At 50.7% G+C, this 21786-nt stretch overlaps 2 protein-coding genes across 2 annotated transcripts; both read left to right on the top strand.

Annotated features, from left to right (window-relative positions):
- The first annotated feature begins 3928 nt into the window (after positions 1-3928).
- Positions 3929-9057, top strand: IFNLR1 (interferon lambda receptor 1). The gene is made up of 7 exons (XM_061373585.1): positions 3929-4365; positions 5486-5609; positions 5854-6035; positions 6428-6570; positions 7050-7206; positions 7686-7813; positions 8003-9057. Exons 1-7 carry the CDS (start codon positions 4308-4310, stop codon positions 8933-8935), a joined length of 1725 nt encoding a protein of 574 aa, XP_061229569.1. The 5' UTR covers positions 3929-4307; the 3' UTR covers positions 8936-9057.
- Positions 9058-11935: 2878 nt separating this feature from the next.
- On the top strand, positions 11936-18098 carry IL22RA1 (interleukin 22 receptor subunit alpha 1). The gene is made up of 7 exons (XM_061373584.1): positions 11936-12061; positions 14177-14309; positions 15032-15213; positions 15455-15639; positions 16209-16344; positions 16580-16701; positions 16976-18098. Exons 1-7 carry the CDS (start codon positions 12019-12021, stop codon positions 17960-17962), a joined length of 1788 nt encoding a protein of 595 aa, XP_061229568.1. The 5' UTR covers positions 11936-12018; the 3' UTR covers positions 17963-18098.
- The last annotated feature ends 3688 nt before the right edge of the window (positions 18099-21786 follow it).

The following is a 21786-nucleotide window of genomic DNA, read 5'->3' as shown; positions in this document are numbered from 1 at the left end:
AAGCTCCCCAACTGCTTTCAGCATGAATGAAAGGCACCGTGCAGGGGAAGGGACAGGCGTCAGGAAGAGCCAGAGAAGCAGCGGGCAATGGGAATGGGCCCACCAGTTGGTCAGAAGCACCCCACACGCCTGCCCCATGGTCCCGGCCGTGCCCACTTGGCTGTAGACTTTAGCTGAGGTCTGTGTGAGTGCTCAGAGCTGCACACAAGCAGCAGGTCACAGCGAATGTAAGAGTGCCGTCAGCTCCGTGCTGCGGCTGCAGTGACCTACAGAAGGGGCAAGGCCCTCCCCACACCCCATAAACATCCCATAAAAGATTCTTCTCCTCATGCACTTGCTGTGAGGGAAGTGAAACCTGCTGGCGGAAAGGATTTCATCCCCTGAGTGCCAGGTTTGTGTCTCGCTCAGCTGAGGAAAACCCCAAATCTCTGTAGATTTGCACATGCTGAGCACTACAGGAGCAAGGGATGGTGCAGGATGGGCTGAATCACTGCTACAGGGGAGGAGGTAAGGGGAAGGCTGTCCCCTCTGGGTACCAGCATGCCATATGAACAGTAACGAGGCTCACAGAGGAGGAGAGCCTTTCCTTTGCCCTCGCACTATGTGCTGCTTGTGCAGGTGTGAAAGGGCTGGGAAACGCTGTGCTCTCCTTGGGCAGCTCCTCAAGCCTTGTCTGACCACCCCTAATACCTGCTAAAGCATGATGGTCTAAGGAAACTGTGACACAGGTACAATCCCTAACATGAAGGTTCACCTACGGGGTGCAGTGTCTGTACGGGATTGCTGTGTCCTCCTTAGCATCAGGAGCAGCCTGTGCATATCACCTCCAAATCATGACCCCCATATCAGAACTGTGTCAGCTACAGTGGCTGTGTACAGGCAAAGCCCAAGTTCCTTTAAAAACCCTGCCCCAGAAGAGAAAATAAAGGATATGAAATGATTCACAGCACTTGTACGGGAACATTTTACGGTTTTGGTTTTGCTTTTCATTTCAAGTCTTTTCAGACCCCGTTTCAAAAACAAATCAAGGCCATTCTCTCCTCCTCCTCCCAGTGACAGGCTGCCCAGATGCCTGTCTGGGTCAAGGGGACACTGCTGCATTTTATTTTACCATCTGGCATTGCCCAGCTCTGCAGCTCTTTTAACCTCTTCATTCCCAATAGCACTTTGGTCTTGGCTCATCCCATCCTTTTCCCACACTTTCTTCCCTAAACCTTCCAAAGTGACTTCCCCCAAGCCCAAACACTCAGTGGCCTGGATGCCAGGCTGGTGTCTGGGCACTGTCAATCTGGATCAGATTCCTTTATGAAGTTTCTCCCATCTTCCAGTGAGAACTACTGGGAGATGCCACTCTCATTCCCAAAGACTGTCAGTGTCCAGAACGCCCATGACAAGTGCCACCTGCAGCGTTCCCATTCCCTTAGGCTGAGCAATCCCACCCGCACAGGGTTGTGAGAGCCACTGGAGGAGAATGAGCTTTGTCCTCCAGGAACTGAAAATGCTCTTCCCAGAAGATGCTGAGCTGAAACTTTCCCACGTTTCAATAGAAACCTCATCCAACTGCATCACCTTGTTCAATGCAGGAATAAAAAAGCTCTCAACATTTCAGAGAGACAAACATAGGCTGCTTCATGTTTTAAGAAACTGGAAACACTCAGCCAGCCCCTCAACAACCTGGTGCTGCCATTAGTGTAAGAGCACATGGGGCCATTCATATCAGGGATGCCATGGTCAGTTGTTTTCTGTGTGGGTTTGTTCTCGGTGGGATCAGTCACTCTCCACATCTCACCGGATGCATCACATGCAGATCTGCAGAACAACTGCCTGGGTGGGTGAGAGCAGAAGGAAGGAGCCGGGATGACAACGCCTGGTGCTGCCTGTCGCCTCCAAAGGGTTCATAAAATCACCCCCCAGCCCGAACGGTGCCTTCCTCCCAAGAGGAAGACTGTGTTTCCTGCAGTGCCCCTCCTCGAGAAAGGAAGGTGTCAGCCAGTCTGCCTCAGGACAGGCTGAATCACCCCTTGCGTGTGGAGAGGTGGGAAGTCGAGAGTTCCCCATGTACATCGCTGTTGCAGCAGATGGACCCACAGATGAGGCACCGTGACAAACCCATCCCAAAGCATTTATGCTGCATGTGAGTAAAAGAGGGGAGCACGCAGGCACCGCGGCAGCGATGGGCAGTGACACCGAGCCCAGCCCTCTGCAGCACCAAGCATCCTGCTGCAGCCCTCAGCTCCCTGCTCCCAGCCCATCGCACCCGGACCCGCTGCGCACCCGGGCCGGGCGGGCAGGAGAGCAGGCAGTGCGTACAACACGAGCGCTGTGCTGCCATGGGAGGGGAGGATGCTGCTGGAAGCGCTCCTGCAGGCAGCAGCAGTGCCCAGGCGGGCAGGAGCCGATGCAGAGGGCGCAGGAGCTGCCCTGGAGCTTGCCGAGGTTTAAGCCGGTCTCGCCTGGAGCCCGTCGCTGGAGGAGCCCGGGCTTTGTCTGACAGGCAGCGACACCTCGCGGCCTCCCCTCGACACTCGCGTGTCCCGGGGTGAGGCTCAAGGCAGAGGAGCTCGGGCACAGCGGCCGGGGCAGCGCAGAGTTCAGGGCGGATGCTCCACAGGACACAACGGTGACGGCAGGACCGGCCCCTCGCAGATGCTCACTGGACATCACACAGCGCCTTCGGGAGGAGCTGCCCGAGGGCTTCAGCAAGATCTCCGTGAGGGCTGCCCTTGGCTTGCTTCCTACCTGGCTCTCGGTAAGAGCCCTGTGCTGGCACCGGCTTGGCAGTCTGGATGCTAAAGGGAACAGACCTGCAGCCCTCCAGACCCTTAGCACTGGTTTTTCTTTATAAAGAATGATTAGTTCTATTTGCATGAGGAAGAGAAACTTGACAGAAAGGAAACAGAGGCAGCAAACCAGCCACGGAGCAAGAAATGTGCTGGGCACGGAAGAAGAAATTGAGATTTTTGGAGAAAGCCATGACTGAAGAAATTCACGTCTTCTCCCATTGGGTCACACCATGTTAATCTGATACCCCTGTGATAAAGATACCAGCTTTTGCCAGCACAACCCAGCTCCATCACCGCTTCTGCCACCCAGTACCCAGAACCTGACATTCACCAGTGCAGCAAAGGCCCATCTGCAGGGGAGGGAGAGGTGTTCTATCTTGGGAAGATGCCCCTTTTCCCTGTGCTGGTGTGACCTTCTGTGTGTCTCTCCCATTCCCTATTGGCACAGGCCTGGAGGTGACTGTAAGGGGCACAGCAGGAGCCCATGTGCCAACCAAAGAGCACACCTGATGGGCTGTTTGTCCTCTCCCTGTGCTCGGGGCAGAGGCACAGCCGGTACCCCAGGCACGTCAATCAGGCTGTAACACCCCGTGCCAGCTTCGAAACTGAGCTTTGCCCCAGGAGAGCTCCGGAGCTGAAGGTACCATGTGCTGCAACCACAGCCACCTCCAGGTTTCACAGCTGCCAAGGCCAAGGCCAGCAGCCAACGCGCTCACCAATGAGGCCACACAGGGACCAAGAACAACCCATGTGTTGGTACAGTCCTGCCTACCAGTCCTGCTCTTGGCTGGGGTTTTGGGGTTCAAGGCTAATAACCGATAAGTGGCAAGCAAGGGATAAAGGAATTGCAGCACCAGCACTCACAGAGCCCCAGGGTTTATCAGAAGGACCCAAGTCCTTTCTTTTGCCCATGCTTTAGGGGCAGATCCCTGTCCCCATCCACTTCACTTCCCATCTGTAAAGTAAAGTAATGCCCTAACTCCTGAGAACCATTCTTAACCTGGTAACATAAATGAAGAGAAAACTCTTGATCCCTTGTAAGCACAAGACTATCATAACCTCGCACACTACTGATGGATGATTGCTTTTATTACTGATGGGCTATTATTAGCTACCTCATGCAATAAACCCTTATTTGATTTGTATTAATATTTCACAGCCACACAGGTACATTCCAAAGGTCCATTTTCTAACGAGGTGCCTCGCCAGATAAGGTTCGTGCTGTTCCAAGCGTTCCTCCACACGTAGCCTGTGACCAGGGTGGTTTGGTTACACTGGAGGGCGCAGTGCTGCAACCTTTCCGTTTCCCTCTCACCGGCAGCGCTCCCACATCCCGCATCGCTCCCGTCCCGGTTCCGGTGCGGTGCTGCCCCTGCGCCGCACCAGGAAGCGAGGATGCGCAGGGGTGTGCGCTGCATTCACCGCTGCTGCTCCGTACCCCGTACAACTCGGTACCGGAAAACAACACGATGAAAACGTAGCAAGAAAGGAAATCTGTTACAAGTGGGAAAGTTCTGCTTCGGCATGTCCACCTGGGGAGTCGGAATGCTGCTGGCACTGTGCCTCCTGCGCCAGGCGAGAGGTACAGTACAGCCGCCACTGTTACGGTCACTGCCCATGGGAGGGAGGACACTTACAGGTAAACTTTAAGCAGTTCAAATGGGGATGATTCATGTAAAGTGAAATATTCCACTGTAAAGAAACAGCAATTTAAAATCTGTCTATGGAACGTGTCTTTTGAAGGGGAGCGATATATGATGGACCTTCATTAGGGACTGTAGTGATAGGACAAGGGGTAATGGGTTAAAACTTAAACAAGGGAAGTTTAGATTGGATATAAGGAGGAAATTCTTTCCTGTGAGGGCGGTGAGGCACTGGAATGGGTTGCCCAGGGAGGTTGTGAATGCTCCATCCCTGGCAGTGTTCAAGGCTAGGCTGGACAGAGCCTTGGGTGCCATGGTTTAGTGTGAGGTGTCCCTGCCTATGGCAGGGGGTTGGAACTGGATGATCTTAAGGTCCTTTCCAACCCAAACCATTCTATGATTCTATGATTCTATGTACTGATCTTTACCGTGAGGCTGCTGAGGCGCTGGCACAGGCTGCCCAGAGAAGTGGTGAATGCTCCATCCCTGGCAGTGTTCACGGCCAGGTTGGACGGAGCCTTGAGCAACATGGTCTAGTGCAGAGTGTCCCTGCCCATGGCAGAGGGTTGGAACTGGATGATCTTAGGGTCCTTTCCAGCCCAAACCATTCTATGATTCTGTGATCTACTGGCAACAAAATGTGCCAGGGAAGCCCAAGTGGGAAGCATGCAATGCTGCATCCCAGGCACTCAGGGTAGGATCTGCTTCAAGGAGCTGGGACTGAAGGAGCAGACCCCTGTGTCTGCCTTGCCTGGGGCTGGGAGCCAGGTTGACATCTGGGGGTTGAAAACAGGTCACAGTGAGATCCAGCGAGACATGGGGGAATCCAATTCAAACAACAGAGCAGGATGCTTCACACAAACGTGGATGCTGATTGTAAAAGCTGTTGAGCTGAAGATGTTTGAGAAGAGATGAGGAGACAGGACTACATGAAACACTACCTGCTTCCACAGCTTCCAGGCATGAATGAACTGTGAAACTCCCCTGGTCAAACCCAGGTGATGCTTCCCATCCCCAAGGATATTTTAAATCCTTCATGTGATTTTCCCTTTCGATCAGGTCGTGGTCAACTCCCCCCTCCTCAAAACGTGACGCTGCTCTCGAAGGATTTTGACATGATTTTAACCTGGGCTCCAGGAGAGGGCTCTCCCCCCGACGTGACATACACTGTGCGGTATGAAAGGTAAGAGCTCACAGAGCTGTCCGAGGGCGGGCACAGCACCAGCCAACACCTTGCATGTGTATTATCCCTGTCGTGATGAACACTGACCTGCCTGCATCCTTCCACCAGACCCAATCCTTACCCATCCGGAAAGTGCTCCAAGCTCTGAGCAAGATTTGGCCCCCATCCTCCAACCCTCTCCCTTCTCCTGCTCTACAACAAGCCAACATGTCTAATATTATGGTATGCTTGTCTCTTCCTTCAGCCAGGAACGCCTGGGCAAATGGATGAAGGTTCCTCATTGCAGAAATACCCACAGAACCTCTTGCAATCTGACCTGCATGCTGCCGAGCTTGTTTGTTAAAGTCCGGGCTCGAGTAAAAGCTGTTTCTGGACAACGGTGGTCACCGTGGGCAGAATCACAGTTCAAGGAATACTATTTGGATGGTGAGTGTCTGCTGGGCTCCACCCTGGATGGAGCTGGGTCCCCAGAACAGTGCTGGCGTGAGCAGATGGGGAGGCCCCACACCATGGAAGCAGTAACAAGCTGCCTTAGGAATAGCAGAGATTTGAGTGAGCACAGACAACGAGCCACGAAAATCAGTCTCTAGCAAGTGGCAGGACTTGTTCTCAGTGCCCCAGGGGAACAAACAGGCTTCCAGCTCTTCACAAAGCAGAGGGGATATGTTACATAAAACATAGGTATTCCCCTACCTTCCTCCATCCTTCATGTCTATCACAAGATAGGAGTAGGAAGTGATCAGTCACAGAGAAGTGTTACTTCTTGTGAAGCAGGGCACAAGCAAACCCTCTTCTTACGTCTGGTCACTCCATTACAGTGGAACTGGCTCCCCCGGTGCTACACGTGAATGTCAAGGAGAACAAACTCAATGTGAATGCCTCCTTCCCTTTGGCCACCTGTGTGGAGAGCATCTCTTGGATGTATGACTTGAACCTTTGGGAAGCTGGATCCGATGACAAGGTCAGTAAAAGTGGCACTTAGATGAACTAGAGGAATGATGCCCAGCTTGAACTGAAATAGCTTTGCATTTCTGGGCAGGGAGGGACTGAAGAAAATGAAATGGCCAAACCAGAATGAAACCAAAGCCAGAGAAGAAAAGCAGATGGGTGTGAGCATCCTTATTTTATTGGTAGTTCCCTGTTTTTGTCAGATGTAATGAGGAGGCTGCACTACAGTCAGTGTAACAGGGCAATAGCTGAGTTTGGGTACCACTAACAGCATGCCATGGCAGAACAGCCCAGCACCAGCTGGAATTCCCACCCTGGAATCCCTATGCCCTAGGGAGATGCTTTGCTACAAACACCAATCAAGATGTGTCTCTCCATGCACTTTCCAACCACTGAGCCACACACACAATGAGGGCTAAAAAGGTAGAGAACCACCACCCAAATGATGAAAGAGTCAGTTATCCAACCCTCTGTTCTTGTGTTTCTGAGCAGAAGCAGTATGAAGGCATCTTTAGGAAGAACACGGTGAGCATCGATGCCACTGCCCTTAGAGGCAACTACTGCTTAAGTGCCAGATCTTCCTTCCAGAACATCGACTTCAAGCACAGCGACTTCTCCCGACCAGTGTGTGTGCTGCTGAACCACAAAGGTGAGGACATCCTGCTGAGGACAGGATGCGGTGAGACATCAAATAGCTCATGGAAGGCAAAGATTTCCACCCAAATTAGCCTTTCAGCAGAAAAAAATGGGCTCCCTGTGAAACGGACTGACCAGAGCTTCTAGTGTAAGGTTCCTGCTTTTGCATTCAAATAATCAAACCCTGAGATATCTTCTGATAATCCTGAAATATTGCCCTTGAGTGAGGCTCACACTGAAATCTCAGGAATACCCAAATTGATCCTGAAATATATGTGAATAAAGCCTCGTTTTTCACAGTGCCATGTAAGGCACTGGTGGGATCAACATTCTTTGTGGCTGTGACTCTCACTTAAATCTCATCTTGGGCAATTCCGTTTTCCCCTTTCTGCATCTGTAGAACATGGATCTTGAGCCTAAAAAAGCTGAGTATAGAGCCCGCTGTTACTATAAAATATACCCTCAGCAGGGCGTCTTTTTTGTCTTTCTCAGCAGTGGAATGGAGGTTCCCATTTTCTGCCACCATCCCTGTGCTTATCCTCCCCATCTTTCTGACAAGTGCCTTCATCACCTGCTCGTTGACACAAGACGTTGAGGGAAAGAAGATGCCTCACGCTCTGGTATGGCCCAACTGGGAGGTCCCCTCCTGAGTCCAGGTCTCACTGACTGTCAGAGGGTAACTGGGAGGTCTGTGCTTCCCAGTTTGTGCTCATTAGTCCCATTGTAAGTAAGCTTTCCTCTATCCAAACTTCTCTGTAAAGAGCATCACTAACTTGCTATCCGTGTGTCTTGTTTCTTTTCCCTGGTAGGATTTCTCTCAGTTAAAAGCTGCTGGAGCAGCCTTCCACTGTGAGCTCAGTAAAGAGGAATTCTTCAGGGACCGTCTCATCTGCACCGAGAAGCCAATATCACAAAGGAAGACAAACAACACTTTAGCAAGAAACAACCTACCATGGGTGCCTTCTTTCCTATCATCAACATCATCGTTATCATCATCATCATCATCATCACTGGAGAAAGAGGAAGAGGAAGAAGACAGCAGCACTTTCACCCCATACACTGAAATGCAGTTTCCAAACAGACATCTCAACTGTCAAGCATCCAGAACAGCTCAGGGGGAATCCAGCTTGGACTCCACATCTAGAGGCCTCTCCATGGACAGTGAATCTCTGCTTGACCTAAGTACCTTGGGTTTCTCTTTCTTTCCAATAGGAAAGAATGAGGTGGACACCTCAGGATCCCAAGGGAATGAGAGGGTGTCCCTTTCTCACAGCTCCTCTTTGGGAAGAATATCGCTCACTGATGTGAGATTCCCAGGTCCCAGGGAACAGGGAAAGCAGGATACAGCCAGGGATGAATGCCTGGGAATGGCTCCTCTGCAAACACTGATGAAGGGCACTTGTTTCAGCCCCCCAGGTGGTGAGCACTGCCTGCACAGGCAGGGTCATCATTCCCCTGGGTGTTACCAGCAACCAGCAGCTGACCCACAGGCCCAGCTCAGGGAGGTCTCCTGGCTCAGTGTGGATCCCAGCATGGAGCTGCTCGTTTCCTTCCAGACATTACAGGTGGCAGAAGATGAAGTCATTGCAAGTGACTGTGACAGCGAGAGCTTTACGGAGGGGACACCCCCCACCCCCACAGTGCTCAGGGATGCATCTGAAACTTCGAATATGGAGGAAAAATACGATCACAAGTTTAAATTCAAAGGCTACGAGCACGCACATTACATGGGAAGGAGCTAGAGTGCCCCAGCAGCTCTGCGCTGAAGCAGATGCTGGAGGGCTCCAGGCAGGGATACCCAAACAAGAGCAAGGACAGACAGAGGTGCTTTTTGTATTTATTCACCCAGAGTTTCTGCTGATGTCTGGCCAGAGACAAAAGGGTTCTTTTTGGTGCTGGGTAACGGGGGATGCTCACCATCCCTCTGTACCACTGAGCCGTGGTAAGGAACGATGGCTCTGAACCTGCCAGCGGTGCAGCACACACTGACACCTCCCCAAGGCCCTCTCTGTTTCAAGAGAGTGAAGACACAGTGAGAAGGGTGCACACGTGTGTGTGTGTGTGTGTTTATGTGGGGTTTACACAAGTACACTTTCCAAAGGTGGGATTCCCCTGCAGTGTGGAAAGGCTGAGAGCTGCTTGATGCAGAGGCAATAACATTTTGGTACATAACTCCGTGTGCGCGTGGTTTTCTGTTGCCCAGAACTACAGAGGGTGAGGGCACCTCACCTGACAAACACTCCACTTTAAATCAGGACCCCATTATGGGCTTCCCAATGGAAGTGGAATCCCAGGAACTTCTTGGCCAGATCACTCAGGGTCAGTGGAAACCCAGGACTGTGACCAGTTCTCTGAGCAAAGAATCTGATCAGTTCACAAGCAAAAGGCACAGGGAAGGGAAGTCCTCCCCTGCACGAGCAGTACCAACCTTGTCAGTGTATTTCACATCTCACAGAAACAAGCTCTTCTCATTTCATTCCAATAAAAGGACAGGCAGAAAAGCAAAGGGCTAAAAGTAAGAGGGGGGCACACAACAGCCATTCTCTGTATTCAGAGTTGGAGGAAGGAAGGGTGTTGAGGGTGGGTGTTGGAGCTGACATCCTCAGGGAATCCAGAGAACAAGCAGAGAGAGGCAGGGCTGGTAGGAGGGGTTGGGAAAAGAGATGTACAAATGGAGGCTCTGAAGTAAAGTAAAAGGGAAAGTGGGAGAAAATACTTCTTAACTAGAATTTTGCTTTTCTTTCTTATCTGTCCTCCACCAAGTGTCCTGGGTACCTCCTGCACTGCAATCCCTCCAGCTTCTTTAGAAAGATACAGATCATCCGTAGCCACCACCCATCGTCTTGTGCAATCAAGGAAAAACCTCCAGGCTTTGAGTTACAGGAAGACCTGAAGTTGTGCAACCTCTACAGAATTATTTTGGCATGTCTCAGCTCTGCAGAGAGGGCCTGGGATCAGCTCTTTGTCTTGTCCAGGTTTTGTCAGGATGGAACTGCAGGAAAGGCTGGGGCCAGAGGGGCTGCACCCCGCTGCTCCATGCCTTCTTTCACTGGGATCTTTTGAAGATGTTCAGGTACCAAAAGATTCAGAGAGGTGGATCCTGGGCTGTTTGCAAAGTAAGTAGAGAAGGGCGGGCAGAAATAAAGTTTTAAGTTATAGTCTTAAAACTGAAGTCTCAGGTGCACTGCACCTCTGCCCTCTCCTGGTCCTGGCTCCTTTCACAGCAGAAGCATCAGGGAAGGAAAGGATGGACCTCCTTTTAGCAAGTAGGAACATCCTGATGAAGCATTGTACCTGGAGATGCTGGCCATGCTGGTGGGTAGATGTGTCCTGTTTAATAAATCTGTGAGGCCTCTGCCTTTGCCCAAGTGAGAGGAGAAGGACAAACTGACAGCTATGCACCAGTGGCACGGCTGGAAGAGTGCAGCCCTGTTAATCCCAGAGCAGGCAGGGAACTTCAGGGAGAGAAAATCCATGAGATGAAGAGGTAAGCAGAAGAGGCTGCAATTTCTATCATGTTTGGCCTTAAGGCTGGAACAGTGACAGCAGAATTTGTTCAGTGCACAGCTGGCCTCTTCAGTCTAGGGTGGGTATTCCTGTTAAAGCTTTTCCCAACATGAACATTCTCAGTGCTCCAAAAGACCATCCAATTGGATTTGCTTTGGTGGAAGCTCATCTTCATGCAGTGGTCCAGTTAATCCTAGGCAAAACAGAGGACTGTGGATAGGACCTCCCCATTTAGGGAGCAGTTATGACCATGGGCTAAGAGTAAACCAGAGGAGTGAGCCAGGGAGGAGGTAACCCAGTTTGTGGCATAAGAACAGCTATACCATAAAAATGGGAAGCAGTGGTGACAGGAGTTCCCCAAGCCTCAAATGTGAGGCTTTCTCCCCTTCTGCCATGCTGGGAAGCAGAAGCAGCTGTTTGGAGGTTACACACATCTGGTGGTTCCAGATCCACATCTGGGGACAGGCCATTAGCTTCCACTTCTCACCAAAGAAGGAAACATCTCTCCCTCTTCTAGAAAAGCCTGAAAATTGAACTTATCACCCTGTAAAGCTAAGCCTGCTATGGAAAAGGAACTGCATCTTTTTCTTGTTTAGATTTCATACAACCCTACAGTTCTTAGCATATAGCATTCATGACACTCAGTAGAGCTTTGTCTTGTAAGCAGCCACAAGAATGGACCGTAGGTCTATACTGGCCTCTGAGAGAAGCCAAGGACAACATGGGCTCTTCCTGCAGGAAGGTGACATTTTCCCATGCCAAGACAGAGAGAACCTCCAGGCTTGAGGAGAGTGGGGGAGCTTAAACCCAGTGCTCCTCTGACCTTCCTTTTAAGAAGCTATTGGAGGGTGTTTCTCAAGTAAACGGGGTCTGCTCCCAGCAGTTTACAACCAAGAGGAGCACAGCACTAAGGCTGAACCTGCAGTTTTGTGAGCCGAAGTTACCCGCTCAGAAAAACAAGCCCCAGACTTGAGAAACTTCCGTGAGGGCGTTGGGGCAGGAAGCTATCAGCCTAATGGCACTTGGCTCCCTTTCAAAAGCCGGGGATTTGCTAAGCCTCTGGCCTGCACACCTTTGCCCAGCGAGGCGTGCGCGCCCAGGAGGGAGAGGTGCTCCTCTTGTCACTCTCGGTTGCTCTCACACATGCGCGCAGGTCTGGAGCTGGTGAGCTCAGGTGTGGTGCAGGCAGGACAGCAGCTCCGCAGGCTGTTACTGAGCAACAGATCCAGCAGGGCCTCCCAAGATCAGCTCCTGCAGAAGTGATTCACCTGCGCACAGAGCAGCTGCCTGCTCCCCAGCCCAGCGCACACAGCTCTTCATGAAGAAGTTCCTGATCGTCTTAGCTGCACTTTCCGGGGTTGGTAAGTCCTGACTTCTCCTTTCTGTCGCTGATGGTGGTTGTTCCAGTTTGATCCTGTAGCACGGGGAGTAGCCCAGTAGTGCTCACTGAAACAAGACCTGGAGAACAAGCTGTTGCCTGAGGTTGTTCAAAAGCTCTCTTCTGCCTTCCTCTCCTTTTAATATCTTCAAGGTACTGTGGGTGTGCTCCGTGTTCTGAGCATTAATAGGGAGAAGAAAAGATTCCTTAACTTCAAAGTGTTTGCCACTGATGTTACAACCCAAACCCTGCAGGAGCAAAGGATATCCACTGACCTGGGGAGGTTTGGATCAGTCCCCATGAGTCTTCAGCACAGACACAAATGAACAGGTCAAATTCCAAACGAGATACAAACAATGGATCCCTAAAAGCCATTTAATCCTATTCCACACGTGGCAAACTCACTCCAGGCGAATCAGGGATAAACTTGCTATGTTTCCAAATGCCACCTTTACAGCACGAAACCTTATCATCATCTGCTCTTGTGCTGGTGGTCTTGTACTGGTGGGAAGGCATCTTCCAAAACTTCTAAACCCCAAGGACTTTAATGCTGTGGAATATCCCGGGTTTTCCCTGCCTGCACTTGACCGTGCTTGTGTTAACTGCTTTGCATAACTGTGTTTTAGTATGGATAAATGTGGGAAAACAATGAGGGCAGTGGTGACTCAGTTTTCATGGAGCTCAGACAGGGAAATCCACCTGCTTTGGACTGACTGCTGCATTTGGGCCTTGCCAGGAATCCTGTGCTGAGTCTCCCATGAGCAGCAGCAAGGGCTGAACTGCAGATGAGCTCAGGACAAGCGCCAGAGCAGACTGCAATCCAGTTCAGTGCCGCTTCCCTTCCCAAATGCCAGACACAGGACTGAGAACTGGGTCTGTGCTGCTCTGCCTGATTCTCTCCACCTTTAGAGAGGCAGCTGGAGGGGATGCTTGGAGTGAGGGTCCAGGAACTGATGGGCTCTACCGCAACTGCTCCATGTGACCTTGTGCAAGTCACCCCCATTCAGGTCCTCAGTTTTCCCATCTGTAAAATGGTGCTGCTCTTCCTTCCTTACCACACCACTTTTTCACGGGGGGACTCACTGATTCTGAGTGTCTCTTTACCAGCACCACAATGGGACTGTTTGTCTTCAGCAAGGGCAGGCTGAAGCCCAGGTGTGTTCAAGGTGTTTATCCATACTGCAGACCAAGAGCTGAGTAATGTCCAAAGTATTTCCCTTTGAGGATGCATCTGCAATTGGAATTCAAACAGCTTACAGATTCTGACGGTCACTCTGTGGGTTAGATGGTCTTGAGAATGAGCCTTGAGACACTTCTGCACTGTGCATTCTCCCAACAGGAGAGAGTTGTAAATCTCCAGGACACTTGTCTGTGGTGCCTGCTCAGAGCCAGTTTGCTGCAGGTGGATGGTGGGGTGTTCTGCTCTACAGAGGCAGCTCAGACCAGGGGTGTGTTTGTCAGGGGCAAGTGACATCTCTGCTTACCAGAGCCAGGACCCATCCTCTGCAGGGAAGAGGCACAGGGCTCTGCGTGCTGGGAGCTGAGCGAGTTGTTTGCCTTCACACCGGCACACCCAGCTCAGAGTCCAAGCGCTGGGTCTTAGCACATCGCTGCGTGCAGGCAGGCTCCATCCGAGCAAACACGGAGCACTGGGGGTTAGTGGCAGTCACAGCTTCAGTGATGTGAGCCTCATGGCAACATGTCACTTCCCTGCGTATAGGCAGAAAGCAGAGACATTCACAGCCCTGAAAACAGGTTACTGTTCTTGGGTTTCCAGCTACTTAATCGCTTTAAAAGAAAGCTGGTGAGGAACTGAAGGGTTCTCTTTCTGCCTCCTGAGGTTTTGAGGTTCTGTGACAATTCCTGACTTACATTTCTTTGTGATGAATCAGCAGTCTGCGAGGTACCTACAGTGCTGTGTGCAGGGTCTCAAGTCCTGTCCCATTCAAGCTTCTCTCTGCAGCCCACCTTTACCAAACTGGAGGTGCTGTGCCTGGTGCTTCTGTTGGCTGAGAGGCTGAGCAGCACCAGGCCCACATTCACCTGAGGGCTGAGATGCCACAATACACATTTTAACACTCGTTTCTTTGCTCCGTAGGCATTGTGACTACACAGAGGTCATCATGTCTGAAACGCGTAGCATTTTCTTCTACAAACTTTGAGAACATCCTGACATGGGAAACGGAAGCAGACATTCCCCCTGGCACCACATTTGATGTCCAGTATAAGCAGTATGTGACGTTTGCTTCTCTCTGAAGTGCTGTTGTTTCTGGGGACACTGTTCGCAGAGAGAGAAGGCCCGAGAAAGAAAAGCAGATCTTGCTGTTCCTGCCTTGTGTTTTACTGTTATGGAAACAGTTCTGCTCAGATGAGAGCTCAGTACAAGACAGGGTTATTTAAACTGGTAGATGGTGCCCAGTTAAGCAAATAGTTTCACATCTTGGGTTGCCAACTCTACTCCATTTCTGAGCTACTCTTTGCCTTCAGCAGCTTCCTTCTCTCTCTGCTGCAGTTTCCTGTAAATACAGTAATAGCAAATGTCTTTCTCTGGTTCAGGCCCTAAAATTAAGCTAAACCAGACCAGTGCTACGCAACAGCCTTGTCCTTCGGGGCAGTCTGCAAACCCTGCAGCAAATCCACACGTAATGATCCAGTGCCAGAGCTGGGCAGAGAGCCCCAGAGCCACCGACTCGCAGGACACTCCCGTGCATAGCTTGCGACAAGCTGCACTTCCTCGAGGCGATCGCCACACACAAGCCAGCAGCCAGAACAGGCTGGAGTCCAGGGGAGGATGCCCTGTTCCTTTGCCTGTCCATCCCCTGCCACTTGCTGATTGCAGTAATACATTTAAGAACCACTAAGAGTTGTCAGAACAGCCTGTTTGGGTCACTCTAGAGGAGGGCTGAACTGCTTCTGTTGTACAGAAGTGACTAACAGCTTTTTTTGTCCTAAGGTATGGAGAAAAATCCTGGCTGAGCAAGCCCGAGTGCCAGAGCATCACTCAGCCCTTCTGCAACCTCACTCGCGAAACAGAAAACTTCACAGAGCACTACTATGCCAGGGTGAGGGCCAGTGCCCAGAGCCACTGCTCCTCCAACTGGGTACGCTCAGAAAGATTTGAACCCAGGAAAGAGAGTACGTACCCTGCTGACCGCTGTTATCCTGCTTGTGAGGGGCACATTCCAAGTCTTGCTGATGGTTGGAACAGCATCTCCTCTCCTTTGAGTAGAGCAGGACTCCGTGCTGGCTGGGAAGGGAGGGAAGGCCTGAGGGAGGCTGGTATGGGCAGTGAGCCCGAGGAGGGGTCTAAGATGCACACAGGATGATCTGGTAACATATCAGCTTTACCTTCAGCTGCCTGTTCCGTCTTTTCCAGCTGTTATTGGAGCACCAACAGTGGAGTCCATTCCTTATGTACGCTCCATAAAGCTCCTTATCCGGCCCCCCTACACTCCGCTGAGAGACGAGGATGAGCGCCAGCTAACCGTAGAGGATGTCTGCAGCAAATTTGGTGCTGTGGAATATCACTTAACAATATTCAACCAAAGGACACACCAAAAGGTAAAGCACAACCTCTGGCCACGAGCCACTCACTTCCCTATGTCACATTTCACATCAGACTGTCAGAGCTTTCACCTGATGAATGGGTTTCCCATGTGCGAGGGAAAGTCTCGGAGTCTTTGACTTGCAGTAGACAGGAGGAACTTGTCTGAAATTCTGGAAAAGATTCCAGAATTCCTCTAAAATTCTGGAAAAGAAACTGAAGACTCCCAGGATATGGGACCAAACCAGAGAACCACTGAAGCAGTGCAAGTCTTAAGGAACTCAAATGTAAAACTTCAATACAGCAACAGGTGAAAGCAAGCGATATATTTAGGATTCTGTATATATACAGATATATATATACTGTATATACCTTGTATATATATTCTGATATATATCTGTATATATACAGAATCTTGCTTGTGAGGGGCGCATTCCCAGTATATTTAGGATCCTGTATATACAGAATTCTAGTCCTGTAGCATCTTATTAGGAAACAAAATGTGATGCTGAATTTTGCAATCTGATTTGAAGAAAATGTGTATATTTCATCTCTAAAATACAGAATTTGCTTTTATTGTAAACAGTGGACAAAGAATGAGCACAACAAAGAGTTTGAAGTTTCCAACTTGGACCCAGACACCGACTATAATGGAACAGTGTATTTATCTCTCCTCCAGAGAAGCAGCAAATCTCAAGTGTTTCGGGTTAAAACACTAGCAGGTGAGGCTGTTGACTCTGCTGACTTAAAAACCCAGCTGGGATACTGGATACACAAAAGGGACTGGTTTTCAGCTGGTTTAAGATAACATGGCCTTGCTAAAGATACTGAATGAGCACTGACTTCTCTAATTTAAAATCTACTCCTATGAGCCTAGACCTAGAACATCACTCATCTCATCTCATGGTTCTTCTAACCCAACCCTCTTTCCCACTCGTTCTCTGCCCCACTAACCAGACCACACGTGGCTCCTGTACTGCTCCGTGGCACTCGCCCTCTGCGCTGGACTAGTGTTTGCTGCCGTTAGCCTTGGGATCTACAAGTACGTCAAGCAGCAGAGCGCACAGCCCATGTCCCTGGTAAGTGCTCTGAAGCACTGCAGCAAGGCTCTGGAGCACCGGGATGCTGTGCAGGCACTTACAGCGTTGATGCTTGAGGAGGGTGCATGGTCTGTGTTCCTCTGAAGGGTCATTCCCCAGGAAGAAAACCAGAATCCTTCTGCCTGCAGAGCAGATCCCTGGGGGTTGTTCCTGGCTTTTACTGATATTTCCCCAAAGAAAATCTTAACAAGCAAACTTCTAAAAAAGCACAGCTTTGTGTTAACAACTCATGTCTTTCTATTTACATCAACAGGACTTCAGAGGGATTTCGTCGTTCCAGCCTCTTACGCTGACAGTGGAGCACATTATAAAGCCCATTAATTTATCCAAACCTTCACTTCTGATCTCTGAGGCGCAGCTACCACAGATCAGCCAACGTCTGGACACGGCACCGGAGCCACCATGGTCTTCCCATCCACCAGAGACTCCGTATCGGCAGCAGTCGGATGTGCCCACGCTCCAGCTGCCCGCGCAGCCGCCCTGTGTGGCCACTGCAGCTCCCACGGGTTACACTCCTCGTGGGGACCAGCAGAGCGTTCCCACTGCCACATCCAGCAAAGGCCTGCCCCTCACCTATGGGGTGTGTGTCGACAGCACAGACCGTGCGGACGAGGAGAATGTGCAGCCAAAGCAAATCCCTGGGGATTGTTCTGCCGGTGGGAAGCTCATAACACAGGTGCTGGGCAAGAGCCATGACCATTGGAATTACAAAGCACAGGGACCAAACCTGGCACTGTGGGACAGCAGTGACACAGGGGGGACAGTTCTCTTAGAAGGGAGCCCTGAGCAAACACAGCAGCTGCTGCTGCAGACTGACAGGGTGGGAAGGCAAGTGCCTGTATCCCGGCTGCCCCTGCCTTTGCTGGAACAAGGAGGATGCTACAGAAAACAGACAGCAGAAGTGCCTGCAGTGACAGCTGACACAGACTGTGCTCCGGAGGACAAGCTGCTGTCACCTCTGTCAGCAGCTCTCCTTTTCTCAGCCGGTGCTGGCAGCAGCTTCCCTGGAGAGAGCACCCCTGAGCGCTGGGTGTTGCCAGGTCCATTCTCACATCCTGCAGGGACTCAAGGAATGGAAACATTACCAGCAATAAAGGAGCTCAGCTGCACAACACTGGGTAACGCTGTGTCCCAAGACACTGCTGCAGGCTGGGACAGCAGCACTCCTCTCACTACGCTCTTCAAAGACCTGGACTTAAAAGTACTGTGGGATCAGGATGAAAGCACGGAGTTTTATTAGGCTGCCTTAATGATACTGAATTCCAGATTACTTTGCTTCTGTGGAATGGCAGCCCACCCTGCAAGCCATGCAATGCACAGAGACAGAGCTCACCTTGGCTGTGTTACTGGCCCAGAGCTGTCAGACTGTTCCCCCTGTCCTGTTGTGGAGATGAGTACCTGTGCTGATTAAATCCTTCTTGGCACGCTGCAATACTGTATCTTTGCACTTAAATAACAGGCATTTATTCCCTGTATACTCTTCACATTTATTATGAATTGGACTACTTTAAAAGCTGAGTTAAGGTTCAAGTTCAAATTCCAGATTCAGTTTACTGAATTAGCAAAATTCACAACAGGAACCGTGTTTGCTCTTTACCAACACCAAGGACCCATGTCCAAGACATACCCATCCTTTGAATTCATGTGCAGACATACGCAAACCAAAAAGCATTAAATGCACCACGGTACAGTAAAAGAATTAAATGCCTGTTGGAGTTCTACCCTTGGATATATGCTTTGTGCAGAACAACAGGCTATTTCCATGAAGTGGACTTTGCCTTGAAAGCAGCCACTGAACCTGTACAAACAGCTCCTGGTGCAGCAGTTCTGTGTCCCACGTGCTGTGCCCATTAACGCCTGTGGGCAGATAAAGCCATTCTCATCTCTGCCACAGGTCAGTGCAGCCTGGGCCCTGCCTGGATGTGTTTCTCAGCTGCTGCTCATTTCTTTCCCTGAAACAGACACACGTTCCCTTAAAACCCCCAGGGACAAAGCAGCCAGGAGCACATCCCACAGAGGCAGGAATGTGGGCATTTACATGACTCTGGGTTCAACCCTCAATCGTAATTCACACCAATCTCAATTCATGCACTCAGTAATCTGTGAGAGAAACTAGGGAGGTCTTGAGCTGCTTCCTCCCACCCTTCACTGTCATTGTGGATGAGGAGCGTGCTCCCTTTGCACGGCAAAGGGTAGCTGAGCCCTCCCCTGCCCCTGGTACCAATGCACCCACCTCCAGGGCTGGAATAAACCAAACCCAGTGTAAATTGAGAGACAAATTCGTGTAGCACTGCACCTTTACCAAAAGCAAGTGAAATGGTGTTTACTGGGGGACAGAGGAGGCAGTTGTTTCATTAAGAGGAAAGCACAGCTCAGCCTGCTGATTTCCACTGGTGTGGTGAAAAAGTGTGAGTGTCTCATGACAGCCACTGTAGAGAACTGGAACTGGGGGAATGCTCATGGCTGCGAGTGGCATGGGAAGCACTCGCTTGGAGGGCATGGCCAGGGAAAGGCTGAGAGAGCAGAGCTCGCCTGCTCTCACCATGAGCCACTCGGGTGTTCTCGCAGCCCAGGGGAGCCCAAATTCCACTTGTTTTGGAGTGATTCTGCAAATAAACCATAGCCTCATGAAGGAAAGGGGTCTGATGGCTCAAGCCAGCGTTACAGGATTAGCCTCAGAAACTCCACAGGCAAAGGTTCAGCTCCTGACTCCAGCACTGGTAACGACCAAAGCTGATGAGGCCAAACGGTTAAAATGCCAGATGTGGTGCAGAGCTGTCAAGGCACTGGGTATGACTGGTCTGAGGATGTGCACGGTCTGGGCAGCAGCTGGGAGGCCGTTCCATGGTGTCAGCTTTACCTCGTACCGTTCAGTATCAAGGGTTTTGTGGAATGTCGTGTGAGCTGTTCCATGTGCTGCATCCAAACTATGGCACCAAACCCTCAGCGCCCAGCAGAGCCCAGCGGTGCTGTTCCCAGGGGTGTGAGACCCCGGGGAGCATTCCACCCTCCAGCTCCCCCCGGAGCGGCTGCAGGACAAGCCAGTGATGCCAGTTACCTTAGTCAGAGTTGCCTGTGAGCTGCATATCTTGTGTCAACAGCATTCCCAGGGACGCTACCCAGGGAACCATCAAATGCCACAGTGACAACGTTTTGGCTCCTGTTGTGAAACAGGACCCTCAGCACCGGATTAGTATGGGCAGCATAGTGAGAAAGGGAAGGGGGCCTTAGGAGAGCATTTGAAGGTACGGCTAGAAAACATATTTTCCATTTAAAAGCCTTTGTAAGTCCCTCAACAGAGCCCTGTCACACAGTGTGATCACATCCAGCCTGTAATATCACCTTGATGGATGGGAGGGGAGATGGGAACCGAGGGACAGAAAGCCTGGGACCAGGTTTGTAGGATGCATGTGAGGTGATTGGCAGCTGTATTCCCAACTTCCTGCTCTGATCATGGATGAGTTATTATTTATCTTTTAGGCCTTGATATATTAGCAGGAGGAGTTTGATTCTTGTCTCATGAGTCACCTCTTAAATTTAATGGGAAGATCATCCCTTCTGAAACTATTCCTCTTTGGACAAGCTTGGCAAGAGATGTTGCCATCACTGAACTTTATTGTGGCTGCATGAGGAAAGTGCTCGTCCACCCCCATCACCATGCCCTGACGTTACTGCCTTCATTTCATGGCTTTACAGGATCAAACTGACGGCCTTGTTTGTGTCAAAAGGCACCGCAGCTAACAGGTCCAGGGATTGTCTCATCCGTGTAAGGCCATTCCGGATCCAACACTTGTTCAAAGGTCTCCCTGTGTCAGGCATCAGTACCTTACAGCAGCCTGCTCCTCGTTATCCTGACTCTTCCAGATAACAGTTTCAATAGCTCTAGATAGATAATAAGGACTCCAAGTGCCTCGCACGGAGGCCATGCTAATTCCCAGGCCAATGCCAGGCCGATGACAGCTGAGCATTGCAGTCCCAGTTGTCACAGGGATGTCAGCACACATGCGGCAGCTGTCACCCAGTCCAATGCCACCGTTAACCTTTTGTCCTCTCGGCTGAACCCAGGGGCTGTGTCTGCCCAGCACACACTGCTGAGGCTCCTGCTGTCCCTGCTTTGCCCTGGCACTGAAGGGTGCCCGGTTTAAGGACTATAAAAACATCACTGCTGACTTTTTAACACGTCCTTGGAGGAAAATCTTCCTCGGGAACAAACTGAAAGTGCTGAATTCTGGAGGCAGAATGAAGCAGAGCTATGGGGCAGCTCTGGCAGGCCTGGGCACCCTGATTCAGCAGTTTGTCCCTCGGCTCTGGCACCACGCTGGCCTGCCAGCTCTGCTGTTAGTGATGGGAGGTTCAGTGCAGCAGAACTGCGGCTGCTGAGCGGTGGCCTCCCACTTGCTGGTTCAGAGGGATGAAACTGTCCACGTACATCTCCCTCCTTCCCAGGCTGAGATAATGACAGCAGTGAGACATGAGCAGAGGGCATTAGTGTGAGAAAAAGGTGACAAAAGTCACCATTCAGATGGAGAAGTTAAGATTCTTCTCCTTAAAACACGCAGCAGAGGGTTGATTTGACAAGAGATTAAGGGAATCGTTAACATTAAGCAGAACAGATGATAATTACTCATTACTTCTCATAATACAAATGCAGGAAAGCACTCAAGTGGTCATGCAATTGTTCAAAAGCAATAAAAGAGCACATTCACCTTGACAGCTCAGCTTACACCAGATCATACTCAGCCATGCCTGCCCAGCCACTCCTCTTCATTGCTTTCTTAGGAATTTTGGACACTGAGCTACTAAATCAACTTCACACAGAAGCCCTTGTGTGCGGAGCAGCAGGGCTCCACATACACACAGGGCTTGAGGGGAGAATGATCCTGTTGGGTTTCATCTTGGTTTTATTTTGATGGTGAAGCAAACATAAGTTCTTAGGAATGGATGCCTCCAAATGTGCCAGGTTTGGGGGTGGAATTCACTTCCACAGGGCCCTGTGGAGGCCAGAACCAAAGAGTGTTCAGAAAGGGATAAGAGTATTAGAAACAATAAAGCACTGATTACAGC

The sequence above is a fragment of the Neopsephotus bourkii genome, unplaced genomic scaffold, assembly GCF_033783945.1.
Source record: "Neopsephotus bourkii isolate Nb327-2 ecotype Australia unplaced genomic scaffold, CSIRO-AGI_Nbou_v1 NB_1632, whole genome shotgun sequence".
Lineage (NCBI taxonomy): Eukaryota > Metazoa > Chordata > Aves > Psittaciformes > Psittacidae > Neopsephotus > Neopsephotus bourkii.
Note: the sequence above shows the minus strand (reverse complement) of the source record. Positions and strands in the feature narration are given on the sequence as shown.

Excerpts from the sequence above, each read along its gene's own strand:
- IFNLR1 (XM_061373585.1), top strand. The coding sequence starts at position 4,308 with ATGTCCACCTGGGGAGTCGGAATGCTGCTGGCACTGTGCCTCCTGCGC. Across the intron at positions 5,610-5,853 it reads TACACTGTGCGGTATGAAAG|CCAGGAACGCCTGGGCAAAT; the intron begins GTAAGAGCTCAC and ends CTCTTCCTTCAG. Across the intron at positions 6,571-7,049 it reads AAGCTGGATCCGATGACAAG|AAGCAGTATGAAGGCATCTT; the intron begins GTCAGTAAAAGT and ends GTTTCTGAGCAG.
- IL22RA1 (XM_061373584.1), top strand. The coding sequence starts at position 12,019 with ATGAAGAAGTTCCTGATCGTCTTAGCTGCACTTTCCGGGGTTG. Across the intron at positions 15,640-16,208 it reads ACCAAAGGACACACCAAAAG|TGGACAAAGAATGAGCACAA; the intron begins GTAAAGCACAAC and ends TATTGTAAACAG. Across the intron at positions 16,345-16,579 it reads TCGGGTTAAAACACTAGCAG|ACCACACGTGGCTCCTGTAC; the intron begins GTGAGGCTGTTG and ends CCCACTAACCAG.